Source organism: Aquila chrysaetos, chromosome 10, assembly GCF_900496995.4.
Source record: "Aquila chrysaetos chrysaetos chromosome 10, bAquChr1.4, whole genome shotgun sequence".
Classification (NCBI taxonomy): Eukaryota; Metazoa; Chordata; class Aves; order Accipitriformes; family Accipitridae; genus Aquila; species Aquila chrysaetos.
In genome coordinates this window covers 18,080,592-18,098,858 of record NC_044013.1, presented here as the reverse complement: position 1 = coordinate 18,098,858, position 18,267 = coordinate 18,080,592, and the positions used below count along the sequence as shown (strand labels likewise).

Below are 18,267 nucleotides of genomic sequence, written 5' to 3'. Positions count from 1 at the left end.
CTTTTGAGAAATAGTTAAAATGTCAACTGGTAAAGTTGTTTCAATTTCCATTCAATGCCAGGAAGATAGGTATCCCCTAAGGTCACATACAAGATCGTTGTTGGGAGTGGCAGTTCTGGCACGACAAGCTTGCTGTACCCACATGTCATCACCTTTCCATCCAGGTGGGGCACTTGAGCAGCCTTTGCAGCCGAGACAGGAAGCTGCAAGTTCCTAGCACTGTTCACATCTTTGTTTTTCATGTTTCCTTATTACATCAACAGGAAGTCACACAGCTAGTTACACAAGTTAGCATTACCGGAGTTGCAAAACTTACCATTTGGGGTCCAACATTCACATTGATTGGTCCTAAGGTTTTTGGCAAAATCTTAGTTGGGGAGTTGGTGCTGGAAACTGGTAATGTGATTATTGAAATATTACCTAAAAAGAGCAGTAAAAAGAGAGTTTTAAATTACTTCCGTAGTAACCTATGAATAACACTGGCAAATTCTCACATCGTTTTAACATGTTGGAATTGGGTTAGCTTTTTTGTCTCGTACACGCCAAATACACCCTCATGTAACAGCCTCCAGACCCTTTAGCAGATGTCACAAGGACACCTCACAAAACCACACCTTCACTATTTTACCTTTATAATTACATGTTAGTATTTTATTTCCAGAAACAATTTCTTCTTGCCTAAGACAAAGAGCACACAGCCTGCCATACCTCAGCATTAAAAGTTAAAATTAATGAATATACTTCTAGAAAGAAATCGCCATACAAATCCTATTTATAATCATAAGCATGCATACAAAATATGTATCCATATCTTCATAGCCTTAACCATTCCTCATCTGACTATACTAAAGTATTCTATAAACATCCATGAAGTAAGCCTATCACAGCCTATCACTGTACAGATATGGAGTAAATGACACCTTTACAACTTACCTAAAGTAACAGAACAGGGAGCTGGACGTCAAGATAAAGCCAACCATGTCATCTCTAACTCAGCATGTTCTCATCCCAGGATGTTTATCATCTTTATGATCCCGGACTGCTTACGGCTCTAACTCATCCTGTTTTCACACAGAGAAGCGCAGCTCTATGCTGAGAGCCTCAAAATGCTGCTGCTCCTCCTCTATTCCAAATTGTATCATGTAAGCTTGATTATTCAGACTTAATGTCTTAATCAAAACTGTCATGCAGCACTACCACTAGCCCACGACTGTTCAAACTGTTGTACACAAGCCACTCAAAGCAGTGAGCACACTTATCTATGGACATTGTGGCAGCAGCAGCTCCTGTCTCTACAACAGTTTCAAAGCAAGAGAGGTGGGAATCAATCAAATACCTCCCCCCCCCATTCTTATGCACAGCCTTATTCAAAATGGGGAATGACAGTGGTGGGTCTGGAGGCAGAATCAAATATGAGGAAGAGCTGCCACTGCCTCATAATCCAGAGTTAGCTTGGGTCTACCTGAGGTCATGAGCTGTAAGGACAAGGATTGGCTCTTGAAGAGCTACTTATGCTCTCTGGCACTAGCAGACAGAAACTGAAGGCATCTGAGGTGACAGGTTCCTTCAGAACAGTGCAGACACCAGCCCTCACCACTGCCCTGCCCTGCCCTCCTCCACAGGAGCTGGCCAACATTCAGCTTCACCCAGATGGTCCCAAGCTGACTCAGTGGTGTTTGACATCTCTGCTCCCTGGTCTTTTCTCATAACCTGTTCTCCTCCACTGGCCACTTTTCTCTTCTCACTTGGTCCTGAACTGTGGTCTGTCTCTGTTTGTTTTTTTTTTTTTTTTTTTTTTTAGTACACCCATGTTCTGACATGAGGTAACTGGAAAAAATCGTAATTCAACAGAGTAACTTCTCTGTAATACGAAGCAGAAGCAACACAGTTGAGAGAAAAATAATACTTAAAAAAGGATCTTCTATAGCTACAGCACAGAAGTAGAAAAGATGTAGACATACGCAAAGTCTCACCTTTATAAAAAATGAACAGAGATATGAGAAGTATTTACAATTTGAGACAAGCATGTTCTAATGTTCTGTGTAAATTCCTTTGGCATCTGGAGTAACACTACTACTGAGTATTAATTTTCCAAAAGGCAGGTCTGTATCTGAGTTGCTCAAAGAAGCTTGCTGCTTCTCTATTCGATAAATTGAGTAACTTATTCAGTCACCTAACTCACCTAGGGAAAAAACCTTATAAAAACCACATTCTTGCAAACACCCCCCACTGTAAATCCTTGCTCTGTTATGAATTGCCTTTCGTGAGGTAGTGCCAGAGTGCACAAGGCAACAGTAATTCATGATTTACACACACCGTGTTCCCATTTTGAGCTCAAAATAGTTCTTTAAACTGGCCAGTTACTTGTCAATTTTACTTTTGCTACAGGACTTTGCCTAGGATTTGCTAAGCACACTCTCATCAAAACCTAGTCTCCCCTCTCATCGTAGGCTGTTGTCATCAGTGACATGCCTGTCACTTCCCAGTACTGTAGAAATTTTGCTCTTTTCTGCTGCAGCTGAAACTTTTGACTCCCTTTTCTCCAAGATCAGCTCTCATGCTATTTCTCCTTGTTCCTTTTCTTACCAGGGAAAAGAAATAAATTACTTTGTCCTGTGCTGGCAACGTAAGGTCACCTGGCAAAGTGCAGTAAAATTCTGAGATGCCAGCATTTGGCTTACAGTGCTCTTCCCATAGGGCTACATCAAGAGTCGTCTCCAGTGATGCTTCCTGGCCTGCAAGAGGCACTGTAACGTCACATTTCACAATGTAGGATTGAGACGTGTCAGACTTGCTGTACCATACAAACTGCAGCTTAAAAATACAATACCCATGGCCAAAGCCACACACAACCACCAGATTTACTGTAGCAGCCCTAGAAAAAACACTAAGAGCTACTGCACCATGCCTTCATTTACAAGGCTACCTAGATAAATGTATACAGTCACCATTAGGGCAACTTCAGTAAATACGAGGGTCATTCAAATTACTTGATCTTGATTTTAAAAAGACAGTTGCTTACATGACATATGTTTAAAAGTCTTTTTGGCTAGAGTTACCGTCAGTAAGAAAGATCTTCCTCTTCTAATCCCTACATAAATCCCCTATTTGTCAGCAGCAGTGTCAAAATGATCTTAAGAGTTGATCAAGTTTTTAAAGAAATGTTTCCCTGCCCTTGCCCTTCCTTTGAAATTTCTTTATGGGTAAATACAAATATGTAAATGTGTAGACTTTTAAACACAGATAGGATGGAAAGGGATGAATTTCTTTTGATGAGTGAGGTCTCTCTCATCCACCATCAACAGAAGGAAGGAGCAAACAAATTTTTCACAATAAAAGGTCATTCTATGTGTTTGTCAGCAGTTGAAAAAATGGTAAACAAAAAGTTTTATCACTTAGAAATAAGATATTCCCTCCCTCCTGTTTTCTTTTTTTCAAAAAGTGTCATAGTCCAGATACTCATGTGATCTCAACTGCTCCAAATACTTAATGGCGGAAACACCACCTTCCCATCTCTCTTCACAGCAAACATGATAGTTGGTGCAGTTAGTTGCTGCAAAAAGTTAATGTGTTTTCAAATAGATCACATCAGCACCCCAACCTGAAGAGACAGATTTTGCAGTCAGTACCACCAGCATCACTACTCTTCTCTAAACAAAGAGAAATCCAACTGCCAAGAACATCCCATCCTGCCTGTGGCCCTCACGCAGCAGCAGCCCAGGTCCGTGGGACACAGCTGCCACTGAAAGACCTGGAGCTGGCCAGGACCGGTCGCCAGCGCAATAAAAGCACCACCACAAACTGGAAACTGCCGATACAAGTACAACCAGCTCAGAAAGCAGGCACTTGCTTGCTAAGATGACTAGCTGTATTTTACACCAAATTTTCAAGGTTAGTGAACCTCTGTTTGCTGAAGTGCTGGTAACTTCTAGAGTTTTGAAGACAAGGTAGTACTACAAAACAGCAAGGATCAACAGGGACAATCTCTTCAAGTCTTATTTAAAAAATAGCATAGAAAAAGTAGGAGGAAGTAGATGTCACACTGTAGATGATCTAAAAAATATTCAACAGACTTGTAAAAAATAGTCAACAGATTTCTGTATTCAACTTAAAGCAGAAATATCACCAAACTAATTATATATACTTTATCACATAGCAATTGTAAAGGCTTTAAACATGATCAAATTCCAAATAAATGCCAAGTCTTAATAACGCCCATCATTTGGGGACAAAAAGATTACACTGATTTATGTTCCACTGAAAAACAGTAGTGTGTACAGTGATAAGCCAAACACAATGAGACCCATCAGCCTCCTAGTCACGGTAATCTTACTGCATAGATGAAAAAGGTCAGCAGCGATGGATCAAACTAGAATGATTTGTATAATAATACTCAATTCTTATATAATGTTTCTCGGCAGTACTTTCAAAGCACAAAGGAGGTCAGTGTCATTATTCCCATTTTACCTATGGAAAACCGAGCACATGGGAAAGAAACCCACTTAAAACTCTCATAGGGAGGCTTGAACTGCAATATATATAAAACCACCACAAACTGAGAATGCTTGTCACTGATTCAAATTCAAAATAAAAATCTGTCAGTGGACATATGTATGTTTCTCTTAGAACAAAAGCACTTTGCTTCTACATAAATTATTTTTCCATCCCTCAGTCACCACTATTGTTGTTTCTCATGGAGAAAAACCAGTGTTGCTATTCTTTCATATTTAGAAAAACACGATCACTACATTAACTATTACTCTTCCTGGCAGTTGCGAAATATTTTTACTTGCACACACAAAGAAAAATTACATTTAATGTTCTTCAGCTTAAAGCAGTCACAGAACAAAGTTATTCATGTTTATGTACATGTATGCTCACAGGCACACACTAACTAACCATCCCGCAAGACTAACTTTAAATCGTTATGTGGCATCCTAAATAGCTTAACTTCACACAAACAACATGGAGTCCTACACAAATATGAAGCTAAAGAGGTTTTAGTGATTTTTTCCTGTATAACTAAATCTGTTAGGTCTGCAGCCTAGTTGCAAAGATAATCAGAAACAATGTCAACCAGAGAACCTATAGAATCTGTCACAGCTAGTTTGAAGGAAACCATAGCTGATGGAAAGCACAGACCAACCAGCTGGAGTCACACACAATGCATACATCAACAAAAAAAGTCTTTGAATTTTTAGACAAAACACCAGGGAAGTGTTGGTAATCTGGATTTCATATTCAGAGCTCTTAAACAAATGTCTACATTTTTTAAAGTGTATCAATGAACAGCCATTTTATGTAATACCGCCTATGGCTTGACGGTAATGGCAAAAAACCCCCAGTTCAGAGTTGTGAAATATCAGAAGTCCAGCAGGATATTTTGCAATAACATATGCGATGTGTCGTCAGGGTCCTCTATTACAGTAAAACATAAACTGATCTCCGAGATCACGATACAGGATTATAAAAGCATATAGAAGAACTGAATTCTTAACATGCTATTAGTATGCATGTATTTTCTTGGTACATTTGTTCATTTGTTTACTGCACCAACGTACTAGGCTATAAACCTAACTTTAAGAATTCCATAGTCTGTAGGAGCACATACATATCTAGAAATATATGAAATCAAAGAGATCTGTAGAGAAGAAAAAAGAAAATGGGGCAGACGATATTTTGGTGTACTTCAGGCTTATGCTGACTACTACATTTTCAGTCTTTTACTGTTCAATTTGAGACAAATTCATAGGAGTTAACAGTTGTATGAATCTCAAAGTACCAAGTGTAGGCCTGTTGATAACCAATTCTGTTGTCTTGGTCATTTTAGCAGATCTCTTCAAGCACACAATGAACTGCCAGCACTCTTCAGACCTTGAGTTGGACCCCCCTAAGGCCCTGGTCAGATATTCAGAACACTGCCACTAAAATTCGTTTATGCAGACCTCACCACCGATGCTTATTCCTGCCTGCAAGCCAGCACAGCCACAGCTACGGCTATGCAGTAAACTGGCCTTCTTTGCCTTTGGCAAGGGGGAACAATGGGTATTTTTCAGGTGAATCTGTTCCCCGGTCCAGTGAACTGCTCAGCCACCTACACAGCTATGCTGGCACTAAGCAAAGGAAAATGTTTAAAAGCAGCTGTGAGGTGACCAGAGCCAACTTAACTGGCACTCTTGCCAGAGAAGATGTAATCTTTTGCTTGCTCTGATAGACATCACAAGGAAAGGCAGGAAATAGTAAATATGTTAATTAAAAAAAAGAAAGAAAAAAAGACAGAGACACTTGCCTTACTGCTTCCTTAAAGTAGCATAAGCATATGGCAATCCTGTGCATGAAGAAGTTTCTAGAATGCCAGCCCTATCAGGACTTGGTAAAAATTAGGTACTGCATAAAAAAAAGATGTATTGAAACAAAGTTCACATGGAGATAGCAATTTGATCTGATTAAGGGATCCTCCCTCATGGAGCCTGCTGCAAGACAGGGATCTAGACTCCCTTTTCCCTCCACAGCAATAAACAGAGAACACCATGTAAATTCATAGAATTTAAGAATATAGTAATAAAAAAGTATTAACTAAGGACAGTATGATTCACCAAAACTATTGTGTTAGTCTACATTATACGTTTTAAGATGAGAATCAAATATATCACTCATAGTCAACCAGCTGAAAACCGTTGCTTCTTTCTTCCACACCCTATTAACTAGTAACTGTCAACCCACTGTTCATAGACAAAAGTGGATCAGTACCCAGTGTCTTCACTGGGATACAGACACACTGGGTCAGCCAGTAGATTTTGTTTAGGAGGCAAATAGAACTGTTAACCTGTGAAATAAATTCATTTTTTTACATGCAAGAGTATTCCCCATGAAAGATAACTTAAAAAAAATTTTTTTACAGGCACTTACAAATTTACAGTTCTATAAATTTTCAGGTTCTTATTTTCAAACCTATTGAAAATTAAGCTTGTGCTCCAGGTGACTTCTCTGTGTATTTAATTGATCTGATTTACTTCTGGGAATATCCCTTACTTGCAGGTCATGTATGTCAAGTACTTTTAAAATAAGCTAAAAGCATGCCAAAACAATACCTTGGAAACACTATAATTAAAAATGCAACCTATCAAATACAAGTTAATCCTTCCTAGACTTTTTTCCATTTTTATCAGATGTATTGCCTCTTTGTTCCTACCAGCAGCTATGAGTACTGAATGAAACAACCTTGTTACAGGATACACCTTGGGTTTTTTTGGAAAGAAATTCCCATTGGGATTTTTCCAGCTCGAAGTCTGGTAAGAATTTTTTTCCCCAAAACCAAGCCTTCCTGATAATTTCTACTGATTTTGCTGTTGTTTCTGTTGTAACTGTAATAATTCTGATCAAACCCCAACTTCTCAAGTTTATGAAAAACATTAACTCATATCTAACCCCTCCCCCCCAACCTAAACTAACTATTCTTGGTAAAATATATACTTAACAAGCAAAGTTACAAGAATCTGCAGATGGAATCACAGAACAGTTGGGAGGGACCTCTGGAGGTCATCTTGTCCAACCGCCCTGCTCAAGCAGGGTCAGCCAGAGCAGGCTACCCAGGACCATGTCCAGACAGCTTCTGAGTATCTCCAAGGATGGAGACTCCACAACTTCTCTGGGCAACCTGTGCCAGCGGTCAGTCACCCTCACAGTAAAAAAAGTGCTTCCTGATGGTCAGAGAAAACCCCCTGTGTTTGTCTGTGCCCATGCCTCTGGTCCTGTCACTGGGCACCGCTGAAAAGACCCTGGCTCCATCCTCTATGCACCCTCCTTGCAGGGATTTATATACATCGGTAAGTTCCCCCGAGGCTTCTCTTCTCCAGACTACGGTCCCAGCTCTCTCAGCCTTTCCTCATATGAGAGATGTTCCAGTCCCTTCACGATCTTAATGGCCCTGGGCTGGACTCTCTGCACTATGTCCGTGTCTCTCTTTCACTGGGAGCCCCATAACTGGTGGGGTGGCCTCACCAGGGCTGAGCGGAGGGGAAGGGTCGCCTCCCTCGACCGGCTGACAACGCTTCTCCCCATGTGCGCCAGGAGACCATTAGCCTTCCTCCAGGCCAGGGCCCATTGCTGGCTCGTGGTCAACTTGCTGCCCGCCAGCACCCCCGGCCCCTTTCTGCAGGGCTGCCAGCCGGCCCCAGCCCGAACTGCTGCAGGGCCCGTTCCCCCCCCCCCCGCCCCGATTAATTTCTCCAGCCTGTGGAGCTCCCCGGGATGGCAGCACATCCCTCTGCCGTACCACACACAGCCTGGGCATTTCAAGTGAATGATTCCCGGAACGCTGTAAAAACTCTCTGCTCCCGCTACCCGGGTTCAGTCAGGGGCTCGTCTTCTGCGCTTCCCTCCCCCCCCTCTGGCGGCGGCGGCGCCGGGCGATGCCCCGCACCGCCGCCGCCGCCCCCCCGCCTCGAAGTGCCACCGTGTTAAGTTTAAACTAGGCAAGCCAGAGAGCGGCGGGACCCCGGGCACAGCGGCGGGACCCCGGGCACAGCGGCGGGACACCGGCCGGGCCCGCTCCGCCGGGCTGCAGGCGATGGCGGGCCCCGCCCGCGCGCGCCTTTGTTACCCGGGGGCATCCTGCGGCGCGGCCAGGCGGGAGCAATCGCGCGCCGAGCAAGCCGAGGCGCGGCGGGCGGCGGGCGACAGGGCCCGGGGCCGCCCCAGGGGAGCCCGCGCCGGAGCGCGTCCGCACAGCCTGCGGCACGGTCCCACCGCCGCCTCGGGGAAGCCGCTTCTTGTCCGCCCGTGCAGCTGTAAACACGGTCATTCACGCCGATATTCCTAAACCTAACCGGACGCTTTCAATGCAGCCGGTCCCACGCTGCAGCAGAGCCGAGGCAGCAGCGCCTGGAACGTGACGGGGTGGAAAGAGGTTTTGCTCGGGCTACTGAGCCTCGGGGCAAGAAACGTCAGCATCTCGTGGGAGCGACGCCAAGAGGCAGCACCCCCGGCAGCCGGCGCTGTTCCGCGTTAAGGACGGGGCGCTTTGCCGGAGTAGGGGCTGTAGCGCCCGGCCGGTGCCGTCCTGCCCTCCCTGGCGGGCGGCCCGCAGGGTGGGCAGCCGTGCCTCCGCCGCCCCGGCTTGTTCTGCAGAGCTGCACAGATCGAGCAGAGATCTTTTAAATCCGCAGCTGCTTTCAAACGTGGAGTTCTGGGCATACCTTGCTTCGTTGAAAGGAATCTTCAGGACGCGCCGTCCCTTCACCTGTCACCGCAGAGGGTAACAGATGAACTCATTTCAGGTGTGTTGAATTAGAGCCCTCACCTGGTGGCACCACACCTCACTGAAATTACAGCTGAGAAGCAGCAGCTTCGTTGACTACTGAAATGATTTTGCAAGTAACACCTGACTGCAAACCTTGATTTTGCATGCCTAGGCAACTCCAACGCTCAGCAGGTCGGGTAGCCTCGGGACTACTCCTTAACCTAGAATGGAGCCCTCAAAGCCGCAGACATCCACGTGGATGCACGGAGGGCAGGCGAGGTGGCTTTATGGGACAAGTGACCAAGTGGTAATACAGATGCGCCCTCTGCTTGGAATCGGCAGGAAAAGATCTGATTTTCTATTTCTATAATATATATGAACAGCATTACAAAACTGGAAGTGTTCAACTTATTGATGGGGAATGTCTGGCAAACAGATTAAATTTGAAATTCCCTGGGTGACATAGGCAACTTTTCAACGTGAACTCTACAGTATGTCTGATTTAATTAATTCACAGCTTGAAACAATCACCCCAAAACCACAACTGAACTGTCACTATCCAACTCATTCACAAACCTAATTATACCTGCTCAAGAACTAACTTGAGTAATTACACTTAATAACTCTAACAGAATGGGCCAACTTCACAAAGACATCTTGCCACTTAAACCAGGATTTTGCCTAAATAATGGAGTACCTTAGTTGCAGTCAATTAACTTTATTAGGCACCAAAGTTCTGCCTGCACCCAAGAGTGTGTCAGTCTTGTTAGCATGGAGCATATCGGGAGTTTCTCCTAACGGGCACAATCCATGATAAAACACTAGAAGAATACGTAACACGTATGTACAGATCTATCCCCAAGGGTAAGAATAGCAACAATCATCTCTGTTCTCCAAAACATGAGAGGAAGCATCTCTTTTGCATACAGTAACCCAAGAGTGTTCATTCACTAAAGAATGAGAACCAGGGCCAATTTTTGCTGTCTGGGAGAATTAAAATGCAGGTCTCCTAGAGGAGTAATTTTAATCACTAGTCTGCCAGGTACTTTCAGATAAGGAAATGAAGCATAGTCAGCCCAGCTTGCCATAGGTGAACAATTTTGACTGTAACAGTAAGAACCTATGTCAAAGACTGAGTGAAAATGACTTTCAGAAAGGAGATAACCAGACTGTGCTGTGTGGACTACTTAAAATGTTTTACCCAATGACCATCCTTGCAACAAGCAGTCCCTGGCATTAGCCCAGTACCCTGGCCATTAGTCAAGAGCCATCCGCATGTGGCATTCCCTCTCCGATCCAATGCGTATTCATTTCAAGCAGAGGAAACAAGCTCCAAAGAGAGATCCTTTAGCCAAAAGAGCCTGTTGCCTCTGAGTTAAAGGCAACACATGTAGGAAAGTAAATTCTCTGTTGAACGGGAATTGTTCCTTAAACAAAGTGAACAACGTTCCAAGTTAATGCTCTGCTGAGCACTGTGATATTTCTTCTAGGCACATCTAGAAAGAAAAATCTAGTTCCCTTCAGAATTAGGCAGTAAGTCTTTTTATGAGGGCTACAAATCTGGATGTATGTGCTTTGATTCTGCAATGATCACATTTAAAACATCAAATTCCTTAGTAAATCTGTATTGCATTTAGATATACCAGGTACTAGAAATGCTTCTTTTTCCCAGACATCATCTATACGAGGAATAAAAAAACCCCAAATAAACCGAACAACCTGTCGACCTATTTAGGAACAGTAATTCAGATTTAAAAATCAGGAGAAGTGACACAGCAGTACTGTAAGACTTACAGATTAGATTGCAATACCTAAGCAGTCTGTGAGCATTAACTTCTCCTGTAGTAAAATAAATGTGGAAAACATCCAGAGATTGTGCATGGTCACTACAGGCCATGGTGGGAAAGATAAATGAAGCCTGATCTAACACACACTGGAACAGCAGCAACAGACTAACTGCTTCAGATGGTTCAGGGGAAAAACTCAGGGAGAAAAGAGATTTTGAAAGTTAAACCTGTGAATGGAAGAAAAGCAGAGAAAAGTAGTTTTAGAGCACAAGAGTCAAGTGATTAGCTATTTTGATTACACATTTTTAGTGTGAAAAAGTCAGAAAGTTTCCCCTACATAACTCTCTCTAGTGGTGCTAATGCTACAGAATGAGACTGCAGCTATATGAGCACAGAAAGAGCAACAGCTGATTTGATAAGTGTTTCAAGACATCCTCCTGCAGTTTGAAACAGCACCCTCAGAGATCCAGGCTGCAGTCTACTGTTACTAGGCAAAGTGGCAAAGCAGTGGGTTTACCTAGCACAGTCCAGCATTTTTCAGAATTAAACCCAGTAAAGCCAGGATTACACAATAGATTTCATAGTATAATAAAAGATCAGAGTTCATTAAAAAAAAAAAAAAAGGAAGACAAAACAAATTTGCAAGGAATCTTCTATGCGTTCATGGCTCAGCACTGGAATCTGAAGTGTTCCTTTAATGTAAATATTGGTACTGAATTAGTATGTTTGTGCTAGAGGCAAATAACAAACAAACACACACCACAAATAATTATCTTTTTGGAAAGAAAAAAAACATTAAACACAACTTTTCTAAACAAAAATTTCTAGCACTTGAAATCTGATGCTTTCAAGAAGATCCTTATCTGAGCAAATAGCCTCTCTCTTTTCCTCTTGAACATATAAATCCATCATGCTTCAGTCTAAGAACACTGTGAAGGCACATTATGAATAGGCCCAGATATGTAGCAATAAATTGCCTATATTTTTACTATAGGAAATGAGTTAACTTAAATAATGGATAAAACAACAAAAACTGTATTCACTAGGAAGTTCACAAAGCCCTGTTAAGAGATAGTGGATCTGAATGCCTGTTTGGAGTTTCTTCCCCCCTCCTTAACTTCCAGAGTTAACAGTGGAGATGCCAGAAGTAAGTAAAGGATACTTCAGATTTAAAGTAAGAGACAGCTTAGATACTGGCATGCAAGATTTTCCAGCTTTTCTGGAATACTTGATTCTCCAAGAAGAATAAGCCAGTGTGAACAAGACATTATATCTCAACAGAGATGTCAGTGACTTTTAATTATACCTCAAGGTTAAAAAAAAAAAAAAAATCATTAGAGCATAACGTTTTAGAAAATACAGAAGAATGGAGGTAAATAATACATCCACTATCCCAGAAGCAAAATCTAATAAAGACTGGGATAAGGATCACTGAGATATTACTACTAACAGTAATGCCCTATACTTTATAAAGTTATTCAATTCAGTTATTCGCTGAACAAATCAATTGCTTGTCTCACAGAAATTATTTTAAAATGTTGCACTTATTTTAGTCTCTTTCCCTAGTATCATGACACAATAATCACATAATAAGGAAACACAAAGGGAAATTATCTCGCCGGTGTGCAATAAATTAATTCTCAAATTATAAGTGCACCTAAAACCAGTCTGTAATATTCTGCATAGTTTAGAAAACTAGGAAAATACTGTAGCTCTAGCCATTTTCTGTTTAGACTCTTTCATTTTTTCAGACTCTGAAGTCCGATGCACCTAACTGTCGTGATGAGCCAAAAATCATTCTTCCAGCTAGTACATGCATTTGTTTATTGCAGTGGATAACAGCAAACCTGTATTTACTTAGAAAGGGTGATCAAAGCATTTTCTGAATTGTAAATCCTTGAGTTCTCTAATATTGATAAGGGGTTGCAGTTTCATTTTACTGGAATCCTACAGCTGTCCTGACTGCCAACACACTGTTTTAGAGTCAAAAGTGATTAATATAGAAATCCTAAGATGAAACAGGATAGGACAAAATATAATTATTATTGTAAATTGTCTGGAGCCCTTATAAAAGTACCATGAGATATCACTATAGCCATGAAGTCATGCTTAACCTTCTCTCCCATTTGGACTACAACAGAGCCTGGGAACTTTTAAGGGTGGGGTGAAAATCAGGAAATTCAGCCCATTATTCACCATCAAGGAAAGAAAAAAAAAAAGGGGGGGGGGGCTTATTTTATCTTCTAATTATTTTACTACACTCTCTTTTCCCCTCTGAAAACCTGAAGATCTTCCAATCTTTGTTGCTGACACTTGCATGTCAGTAATAAAACATCTACCAGTGTGACGTATGAAATGCATTTTGAACATTTAAAATCTGAGTCTCCCAAAACTGAACCAACCATATGCAGTGAAATCAGCAGTAATACTAATTTAGTAAACGTAAGAGAGGAATAAGTCTTAACGTATGCTTCTTTTCTGTGTATACAAATAGGATTCTCTTACCTTTTGTTGGACTCTGGTTCTGATCTATAAATCCTTTCAAGTCTCCATTTGTGGAAGTCACACCAACCTGAACAAAACATTTTTGAAGTCTTAAAATATGATAAACCTTTCTGTGTTTTCTAGTCTGCAACTAACAGTATTACAAAAGTAATCTGTTCTGCATTTCTGAAACATCACAATCCTATCGATAGTAGAGTCTAACAAGAGCATGAGATTCAAAGCAAAGGATCCAAGACATTTACTGTGTATATATGAAGACAATTTTAACTAAATTCTTAACAAATTCTAATTTTAACTAAGTTCTTAACAAAAAAAACCCCTAAATATTCTGATACTGTACTACACAACCAAAGCAGCGCATTCTGGCTATTATGGTGTAAGTCCCCTCCAAGTCAAACAGAGCAGCTGCCACCAATAACACAGCAGAAATCTGCCAGATGTCCAGTACTCTCAGTACTAAGCTGCATGGTCTACAAGTCTGAGGAGATGTGATTGTTGATGCATTTTAAATACATTCCCTAGTCTTCAGAGATAAACTTATTTACCCTGAGGGTAAATTACCAGGGACATGGAGAACTTAAATCATATACAGAATGGTGCACCTCAGATTTTGTCATGTACACAAAGCATAGGAAGGTGGAGTTGGTACAGAAAAATGCAAGATCACTGCTCCTGGATGACAGAGAGAAGAGATGGAAAGTCCCTCAGATCCCAGCTAACAAGGGATGGGCCCAGCAACAGCAAGTAATGGTAAGGCATTCTGCAGTTTCAGAGCATTATGCTTGCCCCACCTTAGTAACCTCTGTTCAACAAAGCATTTTGTTTTGCTTCCAAGACGGAAGCTGTGATAAGCACTGAGGGATGGAACTCCGTTGGAGCAGTAGGCAATTAAACTAAATACTACAAAACCTCTTTTTAAAATATTACAAAATTTGAGTACTTCTGTAAATAATTGGGACAAAAGGTTCAGGTATCCGAGTTAAGAAAAACCAATCATACAATCAAAGATCAAAGATTTGCTTTATTTTACAGATGTTTGTAGTAATAATGGACATATGCTAGGGCTGCTCGTAGAATTTTCATCGTATCAAATTAGAGAATCATTTAATTGTAGGCATATTAAATAGTAGTAACATAACACTAAAATAAAGTACACAAGAACAAAAAATACTTACTACAAGCATCCAATCGCCCAGTTCCACTAGAGAACTTGTATTTGGCAAGTAATTTTTGAAGGGGAAAATCTGCATGGAGCATTGTGACAGACTCTCTTGAAATTACTTCTATTAAGACTTTTTCATCATCAGGAGCAACATATGAACATTTACTGTTGCTGCACTATCCTGATTGTAAAACACTGCCTAAATGAGCTAAGTTACATGCTTCTGTAAACAAGCCCTTAGAGATGCTCAATATAGTTCATCAATTTGTCTCAAACGTTGTCTGTATCAGACTTGCTCTTTCCTGTCACACCCAACTAGACGCTCAAGATACTATTCCAACGGGCAACCAAGTGCTTTGGTTGTTGCAGACTATGGTACCACCAGAAGTTGCTTTTGAAAGAGAGTAAGTCTGTCTCATTTTTTCCTCTCCGTTTTCCCTTTTGTCTCCCACCAGGTGGCAGCGGTGCAGAGGCAATGCAGTAGGGCTGGAGAGGAAGGGAACAGGAACGCCTGGATTTGAGCAGGGGAAAGAGGAGGAAGACATGAAAACAAACGCAAAACGTCTCCTATCACGTTTTGGTAACAGGTCCATAGGGAAAACAGCAGCATTCTAGTATTCTTCGCCCGGGTACTTGGGCGGCAAGGAAAGCTCATGTGGTAAGAGGTCACTGTGACTCCTTACACTGAAAATGTATTCCTGAGGAGATCTTTAAAATAGAGGTTGGAAAGGTTAGTAAATTGCATAGCATATAGCATTGAAAGGGCATTATGACTGCAAAGCCAGGATGAAGAGCCAGCACTCTTGGATCATACTACTGCTGCCTTTGCACAATAAGTAACAGTATCAGCTTCTCCCTAAGACCCCGCCTCTGCAATAAATAGAACACAAATAGGAGAAAATTTTAATTCAGAGGCACAGGGGAGCCACAGGGATAAATATCAAGTGTTAGATATAGAGGCCTTAACTTATTCCAAGAGAAAGGATAAGAATTATGATTCCCATGAACATCTTCAAACACAGCACTGCAATTTTTTCACAATTGAACCTTCAGTTCTAGATTTACAACTCTGTATTTTCCTATTGATTCATATTGGTGCTTCAATTAAACACTGAAGATGATATACATATGCACTGTCAGCCCAAGATGACTCTCCAGCCATTATGACAATTCAAACATTTACATTTAATTCTCTGAAAGATTTAGATTATTTAACTGATTCAATATTTAAGAAAATGTAACAAAGTACTTGAGTTCTTTTTTTTGTGTATCTTCTACTTCAGTGATCCAAGTGATACCAAATTACAGCAGAATTTTAATTTGCATAGGTATATGTATTTTTGTGATGATGGTCCTAGTAACACGTTTATAAAGAGCATCCAATGAGCAGGAGCACTCCTCTCAATTTTATAATCTTTGTATCTAAGTTTAGGAGAGCTTGAAAACAAACTTGAATTTCATGAGAGCTTAAATAAGAAGTGTGGCAGATCTAAAGGAATTTGTTTCTCCTGCAGAAGAATTATCATAACTAAGCCCTCAGAAGGAAAGTGTGATGCAATATTAGAATACTGCAGCAGAATGAGAACTTTACAGTATTGCATTGCTATGTCTGAGAGGTCCCAGGCCATGTTGTTATCTGGAGACTGTACCACCCACTCCTTTTGGGAATAATCTTGTCATTTAACTACTCCTAAGCTGAAACCAGCAAACAATCCAATGCTTACATAGGTATTATTTATTACTTTTTGTATGGCTTGCCTGATATTTCTGCTTTATAACACTGCCCCAGAGTGTCTGGATTAGTCGGTATGGCAAGAGCTGGACTCCTGCTTCTGTCCATCTGCAGCAAGATGAATCAAGCCATGAAGTAAGATGAAGCAAGCACTTGGCAGGCCTTTGCATCCTATTAAATATTTTCATCAAGTTTTTTTCCCCTTTCCTAGTAGGTGACTAAGAAGTTTCCAAATGGGGCAAGGGGAAAGAAAAAAAGAATCATAATGAGAGTCTTGGATGGGGCAAACTGTCATGAGCTGCTCTTCCTTCTCCACTGCTTGACACACTGTTCAGGTAGCAAGTCTCCACCTGCAATCCTTCCCTTTCCTTACAGAAACCAACTTTCCCAGCAACCTGAAAAGTTTTTGTGCGCTCTGCCCTAGAATTAATCCAGATTATAGCAGGTAGAAGTTGTAAATGGGTAGGGAATTCATTAACTGGCTGTTTTCTTATACCTGTAAGCCCTAACAGACTCATTTGTAGACATACTGTAGTACTACCGCTTACAGAAACAACTCAGCACCTAAAAAGGGTGCTGTCATCATAAACTAAAAGAAACCTGCATGGATTATCAGTGCAGAACAGCTAACGTCCTTACACTGTTTTTGAAGAGTTTCCTGTTTAAGACAGGTGTTAAGGCTTGTTTAAGGCCCTCTTGACCAACTTCAGCAGTTAAAACGAACTCCTTTTCTTCCATATTGACATGTGAAAGAAGAACTATTACAGCCATTTAACTGACCTCATCTATGACAAGACAACCACCCCCTGAGAAGCAGTGACAAACAACTTCACAAGCACATGTATATAAATTCAGATCAGACAATCAAAACTAACAGTCTTATTCAAATAATCTGCTTGAGTCGTATTATTTATTTTGTCCTAAAAATAAGTTTACCATGAGTATTTGCTCTTTTTTTCCCCATTTCTCAGTACTGTTTTGGTGCCTTCCTACCTGAAGGACAGATGCGAATGGAAGTACAAAACAGGCAAGAAAAATGCATTTTATGATATAAGCAAAGAATGAAATAACCCATTATGACAGAGCAATTTAAATTACATCTGGGTACAATGTGTATGGTAAGCATGTAAACATCTCATCTCCAAGAGAATCTGTAACTTTTATTCAACATCTTATTATTCATAGCTGTTTTGGTTGGATTTGTTTTGTAGGGAAGGTCAAATCACCCTTAAGCATTGTTCCACAAGCAGATACTAGAAAGTGTCCTGCATTTAGAGAAAGTGAGCACTCAGCCTAGTCTTGGTAATTCTCCCATCACATACTCAAAAAGTTAGCACAGAAAAACAGTGATGGGGAACATTATTCATCTCACATACACATTCAATCTATGGTAACATTTTGCCATGTGCTTGAAACGCAAGCTTCCTTGCAGACAAGGTTGCTCAACAGAGCTTATGCACGTGAGATGCAAAGACATTTTAGCCTAAGTTCACTGCACTTTGTTCTTGTGATGCATTAGGAGCACAAACATCCCTAGACTGCTGTGTCCCAGTTGAGGGGTAGTGATTTCAGAACACAGAGGGGACAGCTTCCTGATGTGTACATGTTTGATGAAAGATATGGGCCCTTTAAGACTTTCCCAGAAGATGTCCAAATTCCAGTACTTCAAAGTTCCCTTTCCTTGATGCTTCAACAGAAAGAAAAAAAAAAAAAAAAAAAAAGAAATACTTCTGCAGAGAAGCTCTCTCCCTCAACTCGCTCTGCAGAGCGTTAAAATATTTCAGGCAGTATAACAGACAAACACTAACCTTACATTTGAAACGGGTTTCAGGCTGCAGAA

At 41.1% G+C, this 18,267-nt stretch overlaps 1 protein-coding gene across 13 annotated transcripts in view; it reads right to left on the bottom strand.

Moving 5' to 3' along the window:
* The window catches only part of TFDP2 (transcription factor Dp-2), a 64,097-nt gene that overhangs the window by 31,422 nt on the left and 14,408 nt on the right, over positions 1–18,267 (bottom strand). For 7 of the 13 annotated variants that reach the window (XR_005933336.1, XR_005933337.1, XM_030027878.2 and 4 more), the window contains 2 exons: positions 13,534–13,600; positions 317–420 (listed from right to left, as the gene is read on the bottom strand). Coding sequence is in view for 11 of the 13 variants with exons in the window: in XM_030027878.2 (XP_029883738.1) it covers positions 317–420; positions 13,534–13,600 (171 nt within the window). In the remaining 2 variants the exon portion in view is untranslated. The other 6 variants (XM_030027888.2, XM_041126612.1, XM_030027885.2 and 3 more) reach the window with 5 other exon arrangements.